The 13,604-nt window shown below is 40.7% G+C and overlaps 1 protein-coding gene across 1 annotated transcript; it reads right to left on the reverse strand.

Annotated features, from left to right (window-relative positions):
- Positions 1-238: 238 nt before the first annotated feature.
- Positions 239-12,481, reverse strand: rad51b (RAD51 paralog B). Its single transcript, XM_054761149.1, has 10 exons — positions 12,308-12,481; positions 11,833-11,946; positions 11,217-11,321; positions 10,863-10,999; positions 8,172-8,291; positions 6,617-6,800; positions 5,934-5,976; positions 4,444-4,556; positions 2,044-2,122; positions 239-749 (listed from the first exon to the last, which is right to left on the reverse strand). The coding sequence occupies exons 1-10, from the start codon at positions 12,389-12,391 to the stop codon at positions 658-660; spliced, it is 1,071 nt and encodes a 356-aa protein (XP_054617124.1). The 5' UTR covers positions 12,392-12,481; the 3' UTR covers positions 239-657.
- Positions 12,482-13,604: the final 1,123 nt, after the last annotated feature.

The raw sequence follows: 13,604 nt of genomic DNA on the forward strand, positions 1-13,604 counted from the left end.
TGAGTACAGGTTCTGTAAGAAACTTGCATGTTTTGAGCGACTCTGCAGTCGGGTGCAGCTTGAACACCGACCCGAAACCTGGTTCATCATCATCATAGTTAACAATGCAGCATTACCCAATATTTTCTCCTGTTCTGTCCCTTCTCCAACCCCCCTTTCTCCTTATTTGGGTATTTCGCCTGTTTTTCAGGGTCTGCATGCCGCTGTGCCCTGTAGCGCCTTTTCTTCTGCAGACAGTAAACCATTCCCTGACAATAATGCATATTGTTTTAATCAGTCCATTCAAAGGATGTATATGACCCTAATCCATGAAGACACATTAGGGAACTAAAGAAAAACTAACAATAAATGCTGGAAATAGTGCGTCATCTGGTGACCATAGAAGATTTAAAACGTTTATTAACCACATTGAAAAATTTGCAAAAATTTTTAAAATTGTATAACATTTAAAAAATAGCATAACAGAGGGGACAAGTTACAGTACGCTTTACCACATCAGAGAGACATTCATGAAAAGTTGTATGCTATATTAACAAAAGGTAACAAATTAGATTTATTTTCCATGGTGAACAATTGGACAAAGAGTTACAACAATTGGAAAAAGAGGCAAACATCCTCCAGGAACTGCCACCGCACTTGTGCTTTGGAAGAATAGAGTCACTTTGTATGCATTTCGAGTCCAGTTCTCACCCGAATAGTCTGGAGGCTGGGATCAGTGCCTTCGTACAAGCCCTCTTCACCATCATTTTCTACCACACAGAAAAACAAACACCGTAATTCAACACCTTCATCTGCTTATGCGCGCCCCCGTCCCCCCACTCGAAGGTGGAGGGAAACTACCCTCTCGTTCACCGGGTTAAACGCCAACATGCAGGCCACAAGCTGGGGCGTAACAAGAATTGCCACCCCTGCCCGTCGCCTCTCACTGCTGGCAACGCCAGAGTGGAACAAAGTCCATCCCCTCTCAAGAGGACTGGTTCCAGAGCCCTTGCTGTGCGTTGAGGTGAGTCCGACTATATCTTGTCTAGTCCCTCACCTAGGACCTGTGTGTCGTGGGTGACTCTAACACGCAAACTCCTCCACCACGATAAGGTGGTAGCTCAGGGAAGAGAATAAAAATAGTAATGCTAATAAATGACCTAGTATTACCTAATAAATTACGAGTGCTTTCAACACTCCAAGAGCTACATAACATTTCAAAGTAATCAAGTTAGAAAGCATAAAAGGTATCACACTCGCCCTTGTTGGTCTGGCTGGTCAAGTTTGCAGCCTTCTTGAAATGAATCCAAAGAGGTTCCAAACTTTGGCGGGACCGTCACGAGACAGGTTAGTTTTAACCTATTGATGAAGTGTTGTTTTGCTAGGCTGGAACATGTGCGACAAACCTCTCACGTTGTTTATAAGACACTGCAAACCGATTGCTTCTCTCGCATTACGCGGTGCATGTCTCCACAATCAATTAATCTGAAGATTTATGGCTGATTGTGATTGATATCGGAGGCTTCTTCCGGCGAATCGATATCATTCCCTGCACAAACAGGATATCCGGTTGCATTGGTTTATCGTTCACATCCCTACTATAAACGTAATGTAAACTGTACAACTGACAATACAATATACCTGCACTGCTCCACCACATTCCCTAGCTTCTTCAGTTTCTCCAGCTGAGTCTCGCAAGTGGTATTTGAGAGTCGACTCTGGTCTGGGAGCGAAAAATACTCTTTTCTTTGTCTATTTCTACTCAATATTTGTTCCTGCTTGTAGCTCCACATCAACTGCCACGCCGCTGTGTTTCCTCAGACTACGGTGTGGGCCGAGGGTCAAACAAGACATGTGCACGTTAACCGCACGTCCAAAAGAAATGGTGGCGTTAAAGGGAATTTTGGTTAACTTTGACAGCCCTAATTTAATACCATATAACAGCATAGATAATAAACATGAAGCTTGAACTCAGGAATTGTCTTATGATTTGTCTGTAAGCGAGCACTACTCCAGTATTTCTCTGCTTGTACATTGTTCACTTTGAGACAGATGTTGACGTACCATGCATGCAGATTCCCTCCTTGTGGATGACGTAGTTGAGCACAGCAAAGGGAGCCACGGGTGACTTGGCAACCAACAGCTGAAAAGAAGAAGAAAAGAATTTACCTGCAAATTAGAAATACTGTACATGCAAAGTAAAGTACAATGGAACCTCAGTTTTCGTTGTTAATTAGTTCCAAATTCACTGAATTCATTGAAGATAGACGGCGATGAGCGGAAAGCAAGGAGGGCAGGGGAGATAAACACGGACACCACCGTGTCATTATGCTATGAGTTTTTCCTAAAATGTTCCTCACCTTCATTAATGTTCAGAATGCTGCCAGTTGCAACTCTCTTTCATGCGGCGGCTTATTTTGTAGCCATGCTCAATAAAAAAAGCAGAGACTTGTGATGTATGTGTGCTAATTAGCAAAAAACTACAGTCTATGACATCATAGACGGGTGACGGAGCTGGGGGACAATAACCTCCTTTGTGTGGGAGATGATGTTTTGGAATAATGACACATTAGGAACACAGTTGGACTCATGCAGTGTATTAATAACACAAACAGTGTATTAATAACACACGCAGTGTGTTAATAACACCACAAGACTCACCAACACCTGGGATTTCTTTGTGTGGACACTCCAGTTCGTGGAATAATACTAGTTTATGGAAAATTGTCATTTGAGTTTGCCTTCCAGCAGTGGTTCCCAAGTTCACAGTTGTGTACCCTTCAGACATTTGACTTGACGCCATGTGCCCCCTACTCCTGCAAATCTTTTAATCTTCATTAACTTGAAATATTGAACATGATTGATTATTTCATTTGACAGTATTTCTGGTTCAAATCCCCACTCTCTCATTCTGCACGTACATACATCAACAGGTTTTCACAGTGCGGGGATTGGAGCACCAATATACCGTAATTCCCCACGCTAGTTTTTTCTTCAACTTTAAACCCTGCGTTTTATACAGCGATGTGGCTAATTTATGATCGTGTTCTAATCTCGTGACATCTCCTTTACTCAACAAATACTACTAATCATTTAAATACTCTGCTCCTCGTGAGCAGTAGCTCTTTCTTTAGCAGGAGCCAATCAAGAGCAATGAGAAATCTCACAACAGGTTCATCTACCCATCGGAAATCACAGGAGGTCATTTCTCAGTGTAACAATCTGACTCACGGTGTCATCTTAGATAGAAGGCTAAAATCGTCACACAGCAACTTAACACTCAAAAGGTAGCTAGGAAATATACAAGACACGTACCAATACGAGTATAATAACAAACAACAAACAAACAAACAGCTACAGTATTTTAACTTCTACCCATAATGCAATACTCCCAGCAAGAAGAAGCTCATGAGCTCCCTCTGGTGGCTCGGCAGCACCCATGGCAGCCGTTGGCCAATGAACTGCTCTGCTGGGAATAATGCATTATGGGTAGAAATTAAAATAGCTATTGTTTGTTCTTTTAAATGCGTATTGGTACTTGTCTTGTATGTTTTCTAGCTACCTTTTGAGTATTAAGTTGCTGTGTGATGTACCAATTTAAGACCCACCCATTTCTGGTTAAATCACGCCCACTTCTGGTTTATGCCCCACCCGCTCAGAGGACAGATACAGATACAGATCATTTAGATGGGTGAACAGATACAGATACAGATACAGATAGTGGTGTACTCGCTCATCCCTACTTTATATGCGTCCTATACAGTAATCCCTCACAACTTCATGCTTCAAATTTTGCGGCTTTACTCTATCACCAGTTTTCAAAAATATTGTATGTTAATGAATAAATCATACTGTTTCGTTGTTGAATATAGCCTATTATTAGTCCAAAAGTGTGCATATTTCTGCAAATGTTAGGTATTTTTTACCTAAATGAAGCATTTTTAAGAATAAAAATGGCTGAATGAAGCAAAATACAAATAAAAGGCAATTCACAAGATGCATTCAAAGACGTTGTGATGTTATATAGTATTCTACACTGGTCACTAGGTGTCTAGGTGTAATGTTACTGGAATGTTGGGTGAGACACACAAGCACCAGACTTGATGGCTGGAATAACAGCCCTGCACAGTTACACTCACGTCACACCTGTTTACCACCACTTTAATCATTGGCACGTCATCGGCACGCATTAGTATTATTAATGCTCTCCGGCAGGACAGGTTAGCATTGGGTGTTCAATGATAGTGAGCAGAGGGCGTGGTGTGAGCATAAACATGGGGGTACCTTCATTATGCTTTCACTTTCTTGGGAGAAGAGTTACAGCCAAAACATCATCATAGCACACAACTCTGACTGCTGTAACTGAAGAGCATTTAATGGGCTGAAGAATGCATAACCATGCTACTAATACTTCATAATAGGAACTAATAGGAAAAGTTTGATAAGCTGCAATGTGTTTCTTACCTGTCTATGGCGTGCGTCCACGTACTGTACAATAAAACGGGTGTTGACGCTGTGACTCCATGTGTTTCCCAAAGCTGCTGTCACAAACCCGTCATAATCCTCCCCAGCAGTACCTGGGCAAAAACCCATGCACATGATGGACTTACAGTGAAACTATTCACATTTTCCTACATTTATAGGAAATGAACTATCATTTCTTACCTTTTAATGTTCATGCTATTTTCTGTTATGTTGTGTTTATGAGCTGGTTTATATCTGATCAAACTGAAACGGGAATGGAATAGTTATGGTACGGTAAGTGCGTACAGTGGTTAGTCATAAATCTGTTCCAGAAGGTCCGACTCCAACCGAAACGTACCAAATCCTAACCAAATCCATTTTTCCCATATGAAATCATGTAAATGGGTGAGTCTCCTGAAAGGGGTACCAGCAAGGGTGCCATCACTTTGAGGGGCATGACGCACAGACTCCAGTGATTTGCAGCTACAACCAAATAAACATATCATGCAAACACGTTGAATAAACAGGGGAAACGGTGCCAAATATTTTCTTTGTGTTTGTTGTGTATAAAATACGATGTGATGTCAATTTCAACATTTTGTGACATGCATTTGTCATAAAGACAGTTAAATAAATAATACAAAACGGTGGAACTTATGTTTGAGCTGCTATGATTGAAGTGTAACACCTCATTGTGCACTAAACAGATTCTGCTGCATCCAAAACATGTACTTTGACCAAACTCCAACAAAACGTGACACCTCATTAAACGTAAGCAGCGTAGTCTGCATGCACGCAGTGTAGCTCAGTGGTCACCAACCTTTTTGAGCCCAAGATCCCTGGTTATACACGACCGCTGATCACATCATAAGTAGGGCGATAGAGCTGACTTCTGCTTCAGTTTCCATGTATTAGCAAGCTAATATGATGCTAACAATGGCGTTTTATGCTAAAAATATATTAAGAACACAGTTGGACCCCCCCCCCCCATTGATTGATTGTAAAAAGGCAAAAAAAAAATCTTTCATATACAAAAACATTTCAGTCACCAATCTTTTTGAGACCAAGATCCCTGGTCTCGGCCAAGAACATGTGCAAGATTGACCCCCCCCCCCACACATGTACACACTTTGTCAGGGCCACGACGCTTGTGTGCAGCATAAGCCGGTATCTCAACGCAGGAGCATAACCCAAATTTCACAGAAACTAAAACTGGCAAAATGCAACAAAATGCATAGCTGGACAGCAGCGGCGTGTGCATGTTTATTCCAGCGTCAAAATGTGTATGAAAAATGTGTACATGTTGGCAGGTCTGGTATTTAGTTCCACCAGTGTGTTGCAAAAAGCGTGGCGCTAAAAAGTGTGTGCAAGGCTTTTTCTTCTGGTAGAACTATGTAATATAATTATGGAGCTTTGGGACTTCAAGAAATAATACAGGAAGCCAATTTTAAATTCAGCACGTGCAAACCACACCAGTGTTCCACACTCACCTTGATGCCCAATATGAGTGGTGATCTGGTTGGTCAGGACCACCTGGTGGGAGAAAATGGACAAGTTTAGACAAGTTTTTGATTTATTGATGTCATTTCTGATGTTAACTCCACATTCATAGTCCAACCCCTGATTGATGAGCTAATTCAGGGTGGTGGAGGGAGGGCCACTTTCATATTTTGTAAAGCACATGCTCAGAAGTTATGTACTGTATTTCAAGAAAAAAATCCATCTCAGCTTTAGGTGAAAAAGCCAATTATTAGCATGACCATTGCTTTTTTCCCCCCATTTTGGCTGTTTTTTAAATTTTCCAAATAAATTCCAAATTAAAATTCCTCATAATATTATATAATATAATATATTATATAATATATAATACGTCTCAAGAAGCCTTTTCCTCCTCATAATATTACTACAAAATTCTTACTATAAAATTATGATTTTTTTCACAATAAATTCTAATTTTTTCTCTTAATATTTTGACTTAATTTTTGTAAAATTAGTGCCGATGTTTCAATTTTTTTTTTTTTTTTAGTTTTCTTGTTAAATTCTATTTTAGAATGTAATGTGCCATGGGTCAATAAAAAACAGCCGTGGGCTCCAACTGGCACCCGGGCTGCACTTTGGACAGGCTATTGGTACCATACATGAGAAAGTGGTATTGGCCATCCCGAGTACTTACAGGGATGTTGAATTGATGAGCCAGATATTTGAGAGTGGTGGCTTCCTGTCCCAGCAGGTTGCTGCGGTGTATCAGGTTGCCAGGCAATGTTGTGTCAAACTCCTTTCTAACCACAGAAGCCACTGAGTCCAGTATGATCAGACCTGCTCCGCTGGAGATGATGATCTCCTCCAGTCTCTCCAGTCTAGCAGTGGAAACAGAGGACGCCTGTTTAGGCACCATCAACACTTTTTCCATTCATTGCAGGCCACAACTTATTTGTCATGGAATGTTACCACGTCCAGTCTGGACCACCCTTCATGGTACCATGGAACGAATTAAAAATTGAATTTTGCTGTGTAAGGACAAGACTTGCTCGAGAAACAGTGAAACGGCGCGTGCCGGCGAAAGAATACGAGCCACACGCAGCACAAGAATACAGTGTGTGCCTTCTCAGCCACAGAGGAACAAAAACCTTGCTCATTCGCTAACTTTTTACACTTCTTATATCTCCAAGGCAGCAGTGCGCCAAAGAAAAGGAAAGCCATCGCCATGGAAGTGAAAATGAACATTCTAAAAAGCTCAGAGAGAGGAGACACGCCCACCAATGTTGGCCGCCATCATGAAGGATAAAGATGATTGAATACTAGAATTGAATTCTAGAGAGGTCATGGACTCCATGCGCTGTTACAAAGTGGAGGATATCCTTCTAGTCCAGTGGTTCCCAAACTTTTTACAGTGGCGTACCCCTTCAGACATCTGACCTGGAGCCATTTACCCCCCTACTCCTGCACACTTAAAACATAAACCTTTTTATCTTTTATTAACTTGAAACATAATTAATTGGTTAATTCATTTTATAGTCATTCTGGGTCAAAAATGTGCATTTTGCATGGTCACATTTTGATAACATGAGCACTGATAAATTGATAAGTGATCATCCTACATACAGTATCTTTTATTCCAATCTGATGTTGGCATCCTCCAGCATGAATGGCTTGAATTTCCCTTTTTTTGTCCACTCACGATGGTTGTGATTTAACTCTGCATGTTAATTTAATACCAAACTGAAGGGGAAAGTTTAGCAATCATGATGAAGCAGTATCTGAAGTACAGAAACACAAACAACCAACGATAAAGCCTCATTTTCAGGGGAAATCCCCAAATCGCAGTGACAGGTTTTCGCCGCTGGGCCGTGCCGGGATTGGAACACCAATATAAAAAAAATATTCAAGATGAAACACTCTTAATGCACAAAATAATCATCCAACTTATTTATTTGTTCATATGATGCACACAGAGCAAGGAACACCTTCATGCTCTGTCTCCTTTCTGCTACGTTCTCCTTGCGCCGTGAGGCGTTCACACGCACTTGTAATTGTGAGTGTTAGGCACTAATTGTTTTTCATTTTTGTTTTTCATGTTGTACCCGACTTTAGGAAGCTAGGTTCTAGACTAGCCTACATTACTGTTCTTTATTTGTGATGTGCACACACAATGGGGCATTTTGCATTGGGATTTTTAAGCATGCATCAGTTCCCATGTATTGGAGGTCACTCATTCTGACATACTACACCTGTTGAGGACATCCTGGCAGGTGAGCTCCCTGAAGACATGGACCCTCCCTGCCATCTGTAAGACTTTCTCCTTGGAGCTGAAGAAGTCTGGAAACCGGCTCTGTGCGATCTCCACCAGCCTGGTACCACACACACATCACGCTCAAGTCATACATTTCATCCACCAAACTACCACTCCAATACGTAAATACTAGAAATAATCCAGGGGTGTTCCTTAACATTGGTTGACCAATATTATCGTCCGACATTGGCATTGCCACTGGCATAAAAATGAGATCTCAGACAATAGCAGTATAGTTTTTTTCTGCCGATAATGCTACTGGCACACGAGTGATTATTTCCAAACTTGCTAAAAAGGGTAAAGTGCTGCATTTTGCTCTTTGTAATGCGGCGCCACCTAAACAGTAGTGCTGACCACGTGCGTAATTTGGGCTTTTCATTCTTCAGTATGTGGCCCTCACTGGAAAAAGTTTGGACACCCCTGCTGTAAACTGAGAGACTAGGAGAGAAAGGCCTTCAGGTTTTTTATGATGCTACAGCGTACCATCGTGAAACTAATTTTGGAATAAGGCTGTGGTCTAACAAAATGCAGAAAATGTGAAGCGCTGTGAATCGGGGTGTCCAGAGTGCGGCCCGGGGGGCAATTGAGGCCCGCGGCTATTTTTTTTATTGGCACGCGGCCCATTCTAAAAATAGAATTTAACAAGAAAAGTAAAAAAAAACAACCAAAAAAAACCCAGCAAAAATGGAAAAAACAGCAGTCATTTCATTTCAATATCAACAAACTATTAGGAGAAAAAAGTTGCAATCTAATGACAAAAGGTCGTCATTTTAAGGAAATTATGTCATAATATTATAACAAAAAATACTTATAAAAATACTGAGAAACAAACAAAACAACAAATAAAGTTATTTTTTAGAAAATTAGGCTGCAGAAGAAGTTATAATGCTACGAGAATAAAGTAATATTACGGGAATAAAATCAGAATTACGAGACGAACATTTACAAGAAGATTGTTGAAATAGTTGAAAAATGCAAAAAAAAACCCAGCAAAAATATGATATATTATGATCAAATGGTAAATGGTCTTTCACTTGTATAGCAATATTATAATTATATTATACTGGTATATTAGGGATGAGTGAGTGCACCACTATATCAATCTGCATCTGTTCACCCATGTAAATTAATTAATCAGAAGTTGCTAAATATGTTATTATTCAGCTATGTGTGTAAGTGATCTGTAAGACTTTATTAATGAATTATTTTTGAATGGCCTGTGTGAAGTTGGTCATTCATTCACATCCATTGATAGCAAAGAGGGAAAGAACCTGTCAGTTTTGTTCACTGCATTTTTCTCAAAAGCACTGTGTTCAGTACAAGCACTGACTTTATATCACCAGCCAAATTATAAGCAAGCAGGCGAAAAAAAAAATAAACGGGCAGTAACCAACGCACGAGGCGTATACAGCTGTCTTGTGAAATGCACCGCGTACGTTACAAAACAAGTTTAAGATGACAACTTGCATACTGCAACGTATTGACAGGCGTGTAATATTTTACCACGCTTATGTACAGTACTGTATATAATGTGGTATGATAGCCATACAGGCAGAATGTTTGATGCAGCTGTGCAGAAAATTAACATAATTCTTATATTGTAAGTAGCACGCCTGTTTTATGATGACTTCATGGAAGAAGACAAAAATACATTTCCATAAAAAAGCGGTCATGCTACCCCAATTGAGATGCATAAGTGGACTGAAGCAACACAAGCCTGCACGCGTGCTTTACGAAAGTTTACCATGTAACTTTAGATACAAACCGAGACAGAGCTGAGGAAAACATAATAAAGTGGAGGTAGTGGGCAACGCCACACGAGCCGTTTTCAACTTGCCAATTGCACCGCGTACGTGAATGAGGTACCGATCAACTCTCTGTGGCTCCAGCCTGCACAGTCTGTCACGAGGGGCGGTCGCTGTGTGTGACTGGCCAATCACAGAGAGTGAAGAGGATTTTCTTTCATCACGATTACGGATAATGACGAGATTTCATGCTCGTATTCGTCAAAAATGCATTCGTTTATAACTTGGGCATCTCTGTGTGGAGTTTGCATGTTCTCTTGTGCATGCGTGGGTTTTCTCCAGGTACTCCGGTTTCCTCCTACATTCCAAAAAAACATGCATGTTAGGTTAATTGGCGACTCTAAATTGTCCATAGGTATGAATGTGAGCGTGAATGATTTTTTGTCTATATGTGCCCTGCGATTGGCTGGTGACCAGTCCAGGGTGTATCCCGCCTCTCACCCGAAGTCGGCTGGGATAGGCTCCAGTACCTGCGACCCTAGTGAGGATAAGCAGTGTTTGGGGAAGACGTGATGACATGGGAATAAAGTCATAATATTACAGAAAGAAAATGTACAAAGATTATTTCAGAAGAAAGTTTAAATATTTAGAAAACTAAATTCTTAAAAAACTGGGATAAAAAACAGCAAAGACTGAAGTTCATACTAATAATACGCTTTTTCACCTATTTCACAAAGTGGACTTTGTGGCCCTCGAGTGGAAAAAGTTTGGACACCCCTGTTTTAGCGGATGCACTGTATGTTGCTTGAATAAGCAAAAGAAGGTGTTGTGTGTTCTAGATATGATACTTCTATGTAGGATGCGGCTGCCGACTTGAGTCTCACCTGTCAGCAGAGAACGCTGACTCAGTGTCAATGTAGATCACGCTGCGGTCCAGACCACCCAGCTCCTTTGGCAGTGTGGCCACAACACTCAGCATTAAACACAACTGAGTCTTCCCACAGCCAGACGGTCCCGCCACCTGCATAGACAGTGTGAGGAAGGCTCTCCGAAGAAAAACCCGAGTAGAAAACTCCATTTCTGTAGTCTCATTATCAAATTTGAAATGGGTTTAGGTAAGAAGTCAAGCTATGACCCCATTGTATGCCCTTTTAAAGGCATATGTTTCTGGAAAAAAAAATACTTTGTCACTGTACTGCTTGTTAGCTTTCAGAACAGCCTGAAGCCATGATGCGTACCTCAGTGATGCTCCCAGAGGGTAAACCTCCCCTCAGCACTTTGTCCAAAGCTGGCAGAGATGTGGACAAATAAGAGTCTGACTGTCGCTTCCACAACTCCAACGCCTATCGGGAATCATATCAAACATCAATAACACTAATATTTCTTCTCATGACTCATATAAAACATTAATAACACAATTATTTCTTATCAGGACTCATATACAGTGGTGTGAAAAGTGTTTGTCCCCTCCCTGATGTTTTGTTTTTTTTTTGCTCGTTTGTCAGACTTAAATGTTTCTGATCATCAATCACATTTAAATATTAAAACATTAAACATATTAATGTTTTAAATATTAAAACCTAACTGTGGTTTATCACACCTGAGTTCAATTTCTCTAGCCACACCCAGGCCTGATTACTGCCACACCTGTTCTCAATCAAGAAATCACTTAAATAGGACCTGCCTGACAAAGTGAAGGAGACGAAAAGATCCTTTTTCACTATGTGGCCCTTGCTGGAAAATTTTTGGACACTCCTGCTGTAAACCAAGAGGAAATAGCGAAGGGTGTCCATGATTATGTGAATCCCTCCCTATAGATGCACACTAACTTAGTGATGAATCTTCTGCACACACCGTAATGGCTGAGGGAGCGATGACTCTGCTCACAGATTCCAACATCTCTAAAGTCTCCTGGTAACTCAGGTCTGCAGCGTGCATCACTTCAAAAGGAGTCCGAGACAGCAGGTCCTGAGGAGACATGGAACTTGTTTTCAACCCTTTTTTAGCACCAAAACCTACATATCATGCTAACATTATATGCCTAAATGCATGTACTACCCAGTGAAAAAGGCATGAGTGCTGCCGTCACTGCGACCACTCAAAGTGGGCCTCATCCGTGATCTTTATGTATGGCCCCCTCAATGGTAAGTCCTGATTTAGCCAATCATCATTTCTATAGTATTGAAAGACCCTTGAGAATAGTAACATGCTTGCTGAAATGTGACTTTTGTGATGAAATACTGTATCTCACACGCTTTGAAACAGTGACGTAGAATGGAACAAATGTGCAATAGTGAACACTGGCGATATTGTTTGGCATCAAACTTACCTTACAACTTTCTATTTTACTTCGTTTAAGCCGCTGACACAACTCAGGAGACACGCCGGCTCGCTTCAGTGCTCTAGACGCCATTGTTGGCTCTTTAAACTCATCTTACAGTGTCTATAAAATACAACTTCATTAGTTTGTTTTTATTGTACTTGTAATAGGACTGGCTTCTTCTTCTTTTTTGTATGACTGTGTTGCAGTGGTCTTTTACTTTACAATGGCGCCATCCACTGCTGCTCAGAGTGAATAGCACCACCCTGGTCAATACCAAGACTGCAGAGTTAATAATAGGAAATACACAAGAGCGTAATACGTCATGGAACTGTAAGTCCGCCATGATGGTGAGCAGGAGAGGTGGGCGCGGCTATCCACTAGCTCTGAGCGGGGTAAAGTTATACGCTGTGCGTACACTTTGATAAAATGGATAAATGTTATTTACTGAACACAATGAATATATATTAATATATATAAATGTGTACAAATCCATTATACTGCAGAAATATAAGCTACATGAAGATGTCAATAAAAACCTGAGCAGCAGTATGAAAGAAACTTTTTCCTTCTTCTTCCTTCTTTAATGTACTTTTTTCCTTCCATACAGTGTTACCAAAGCTTAACAATCAACATACAAAATAATAATAAATCACAAAAATCGTAATTGCCCATCGTAATTGCCCTGCGATTTTCCCCCTTCTTCACAGTGTTACAAAGGCTTAAACAAGCAACATTATTATTATTATCCATCCACCCATCCATTTTCTATACCGCTTCTTCCTCATGAGGGTCGCGGGGGCATGCTGGAGCCTATCCCAGCTGACTTCGGGCGACAGGCGGGGTACACCCTGGACTGGTCACCAGCCAATCGCAGGGTACATATAGACAAACAACCATTCACACTCACATTCATAGCTATGGACAATTTAGAGTCGCCAATTAACCTCACCTGCATGTTTTTGGAATGTGGGAGGAAGCCGGAGTACCCGGAGAAAACCCACGCACACACGGGGAGAACATGCAAACTCCACACAGAAATGCTCAAGGGAGAATCGAACCCAGGTCTTCCCGATCTCCAGGCTGTTACTGTGTTGGCCAACGTGCTAACCACTAGACCACAGCCCTATTATTATTATTATTATTATTATTATTATTATTATTATTATTATTATTATTATTATTATTATTATTATTATTATTATTATTATTATTATAAAAAATCTGGTTATTTTTTCATGTCCATAAGGAACAACAGAAATTTGATGTAAATGCACTTATTTTACATGGATATTTACCTGGTAGA

This window comes from Dunckerocampus dactyliophorus, chromosome 19 (genome assembly GCF_027744805.1).
Source record: "Dunckerocampus dactyliophorus isolate RoL2022-P2 chromosome 19, RoL_Ddac_1.1, whole genome shotgun sequence".
Classification (NCBI taxonomy): Eukaryota; Metazoa; Chordata; class Actinopteri; order Syngnathiformes; family Syngnathidae; genus Dunckerocampus; species Dunckerocampus dactyliophorus.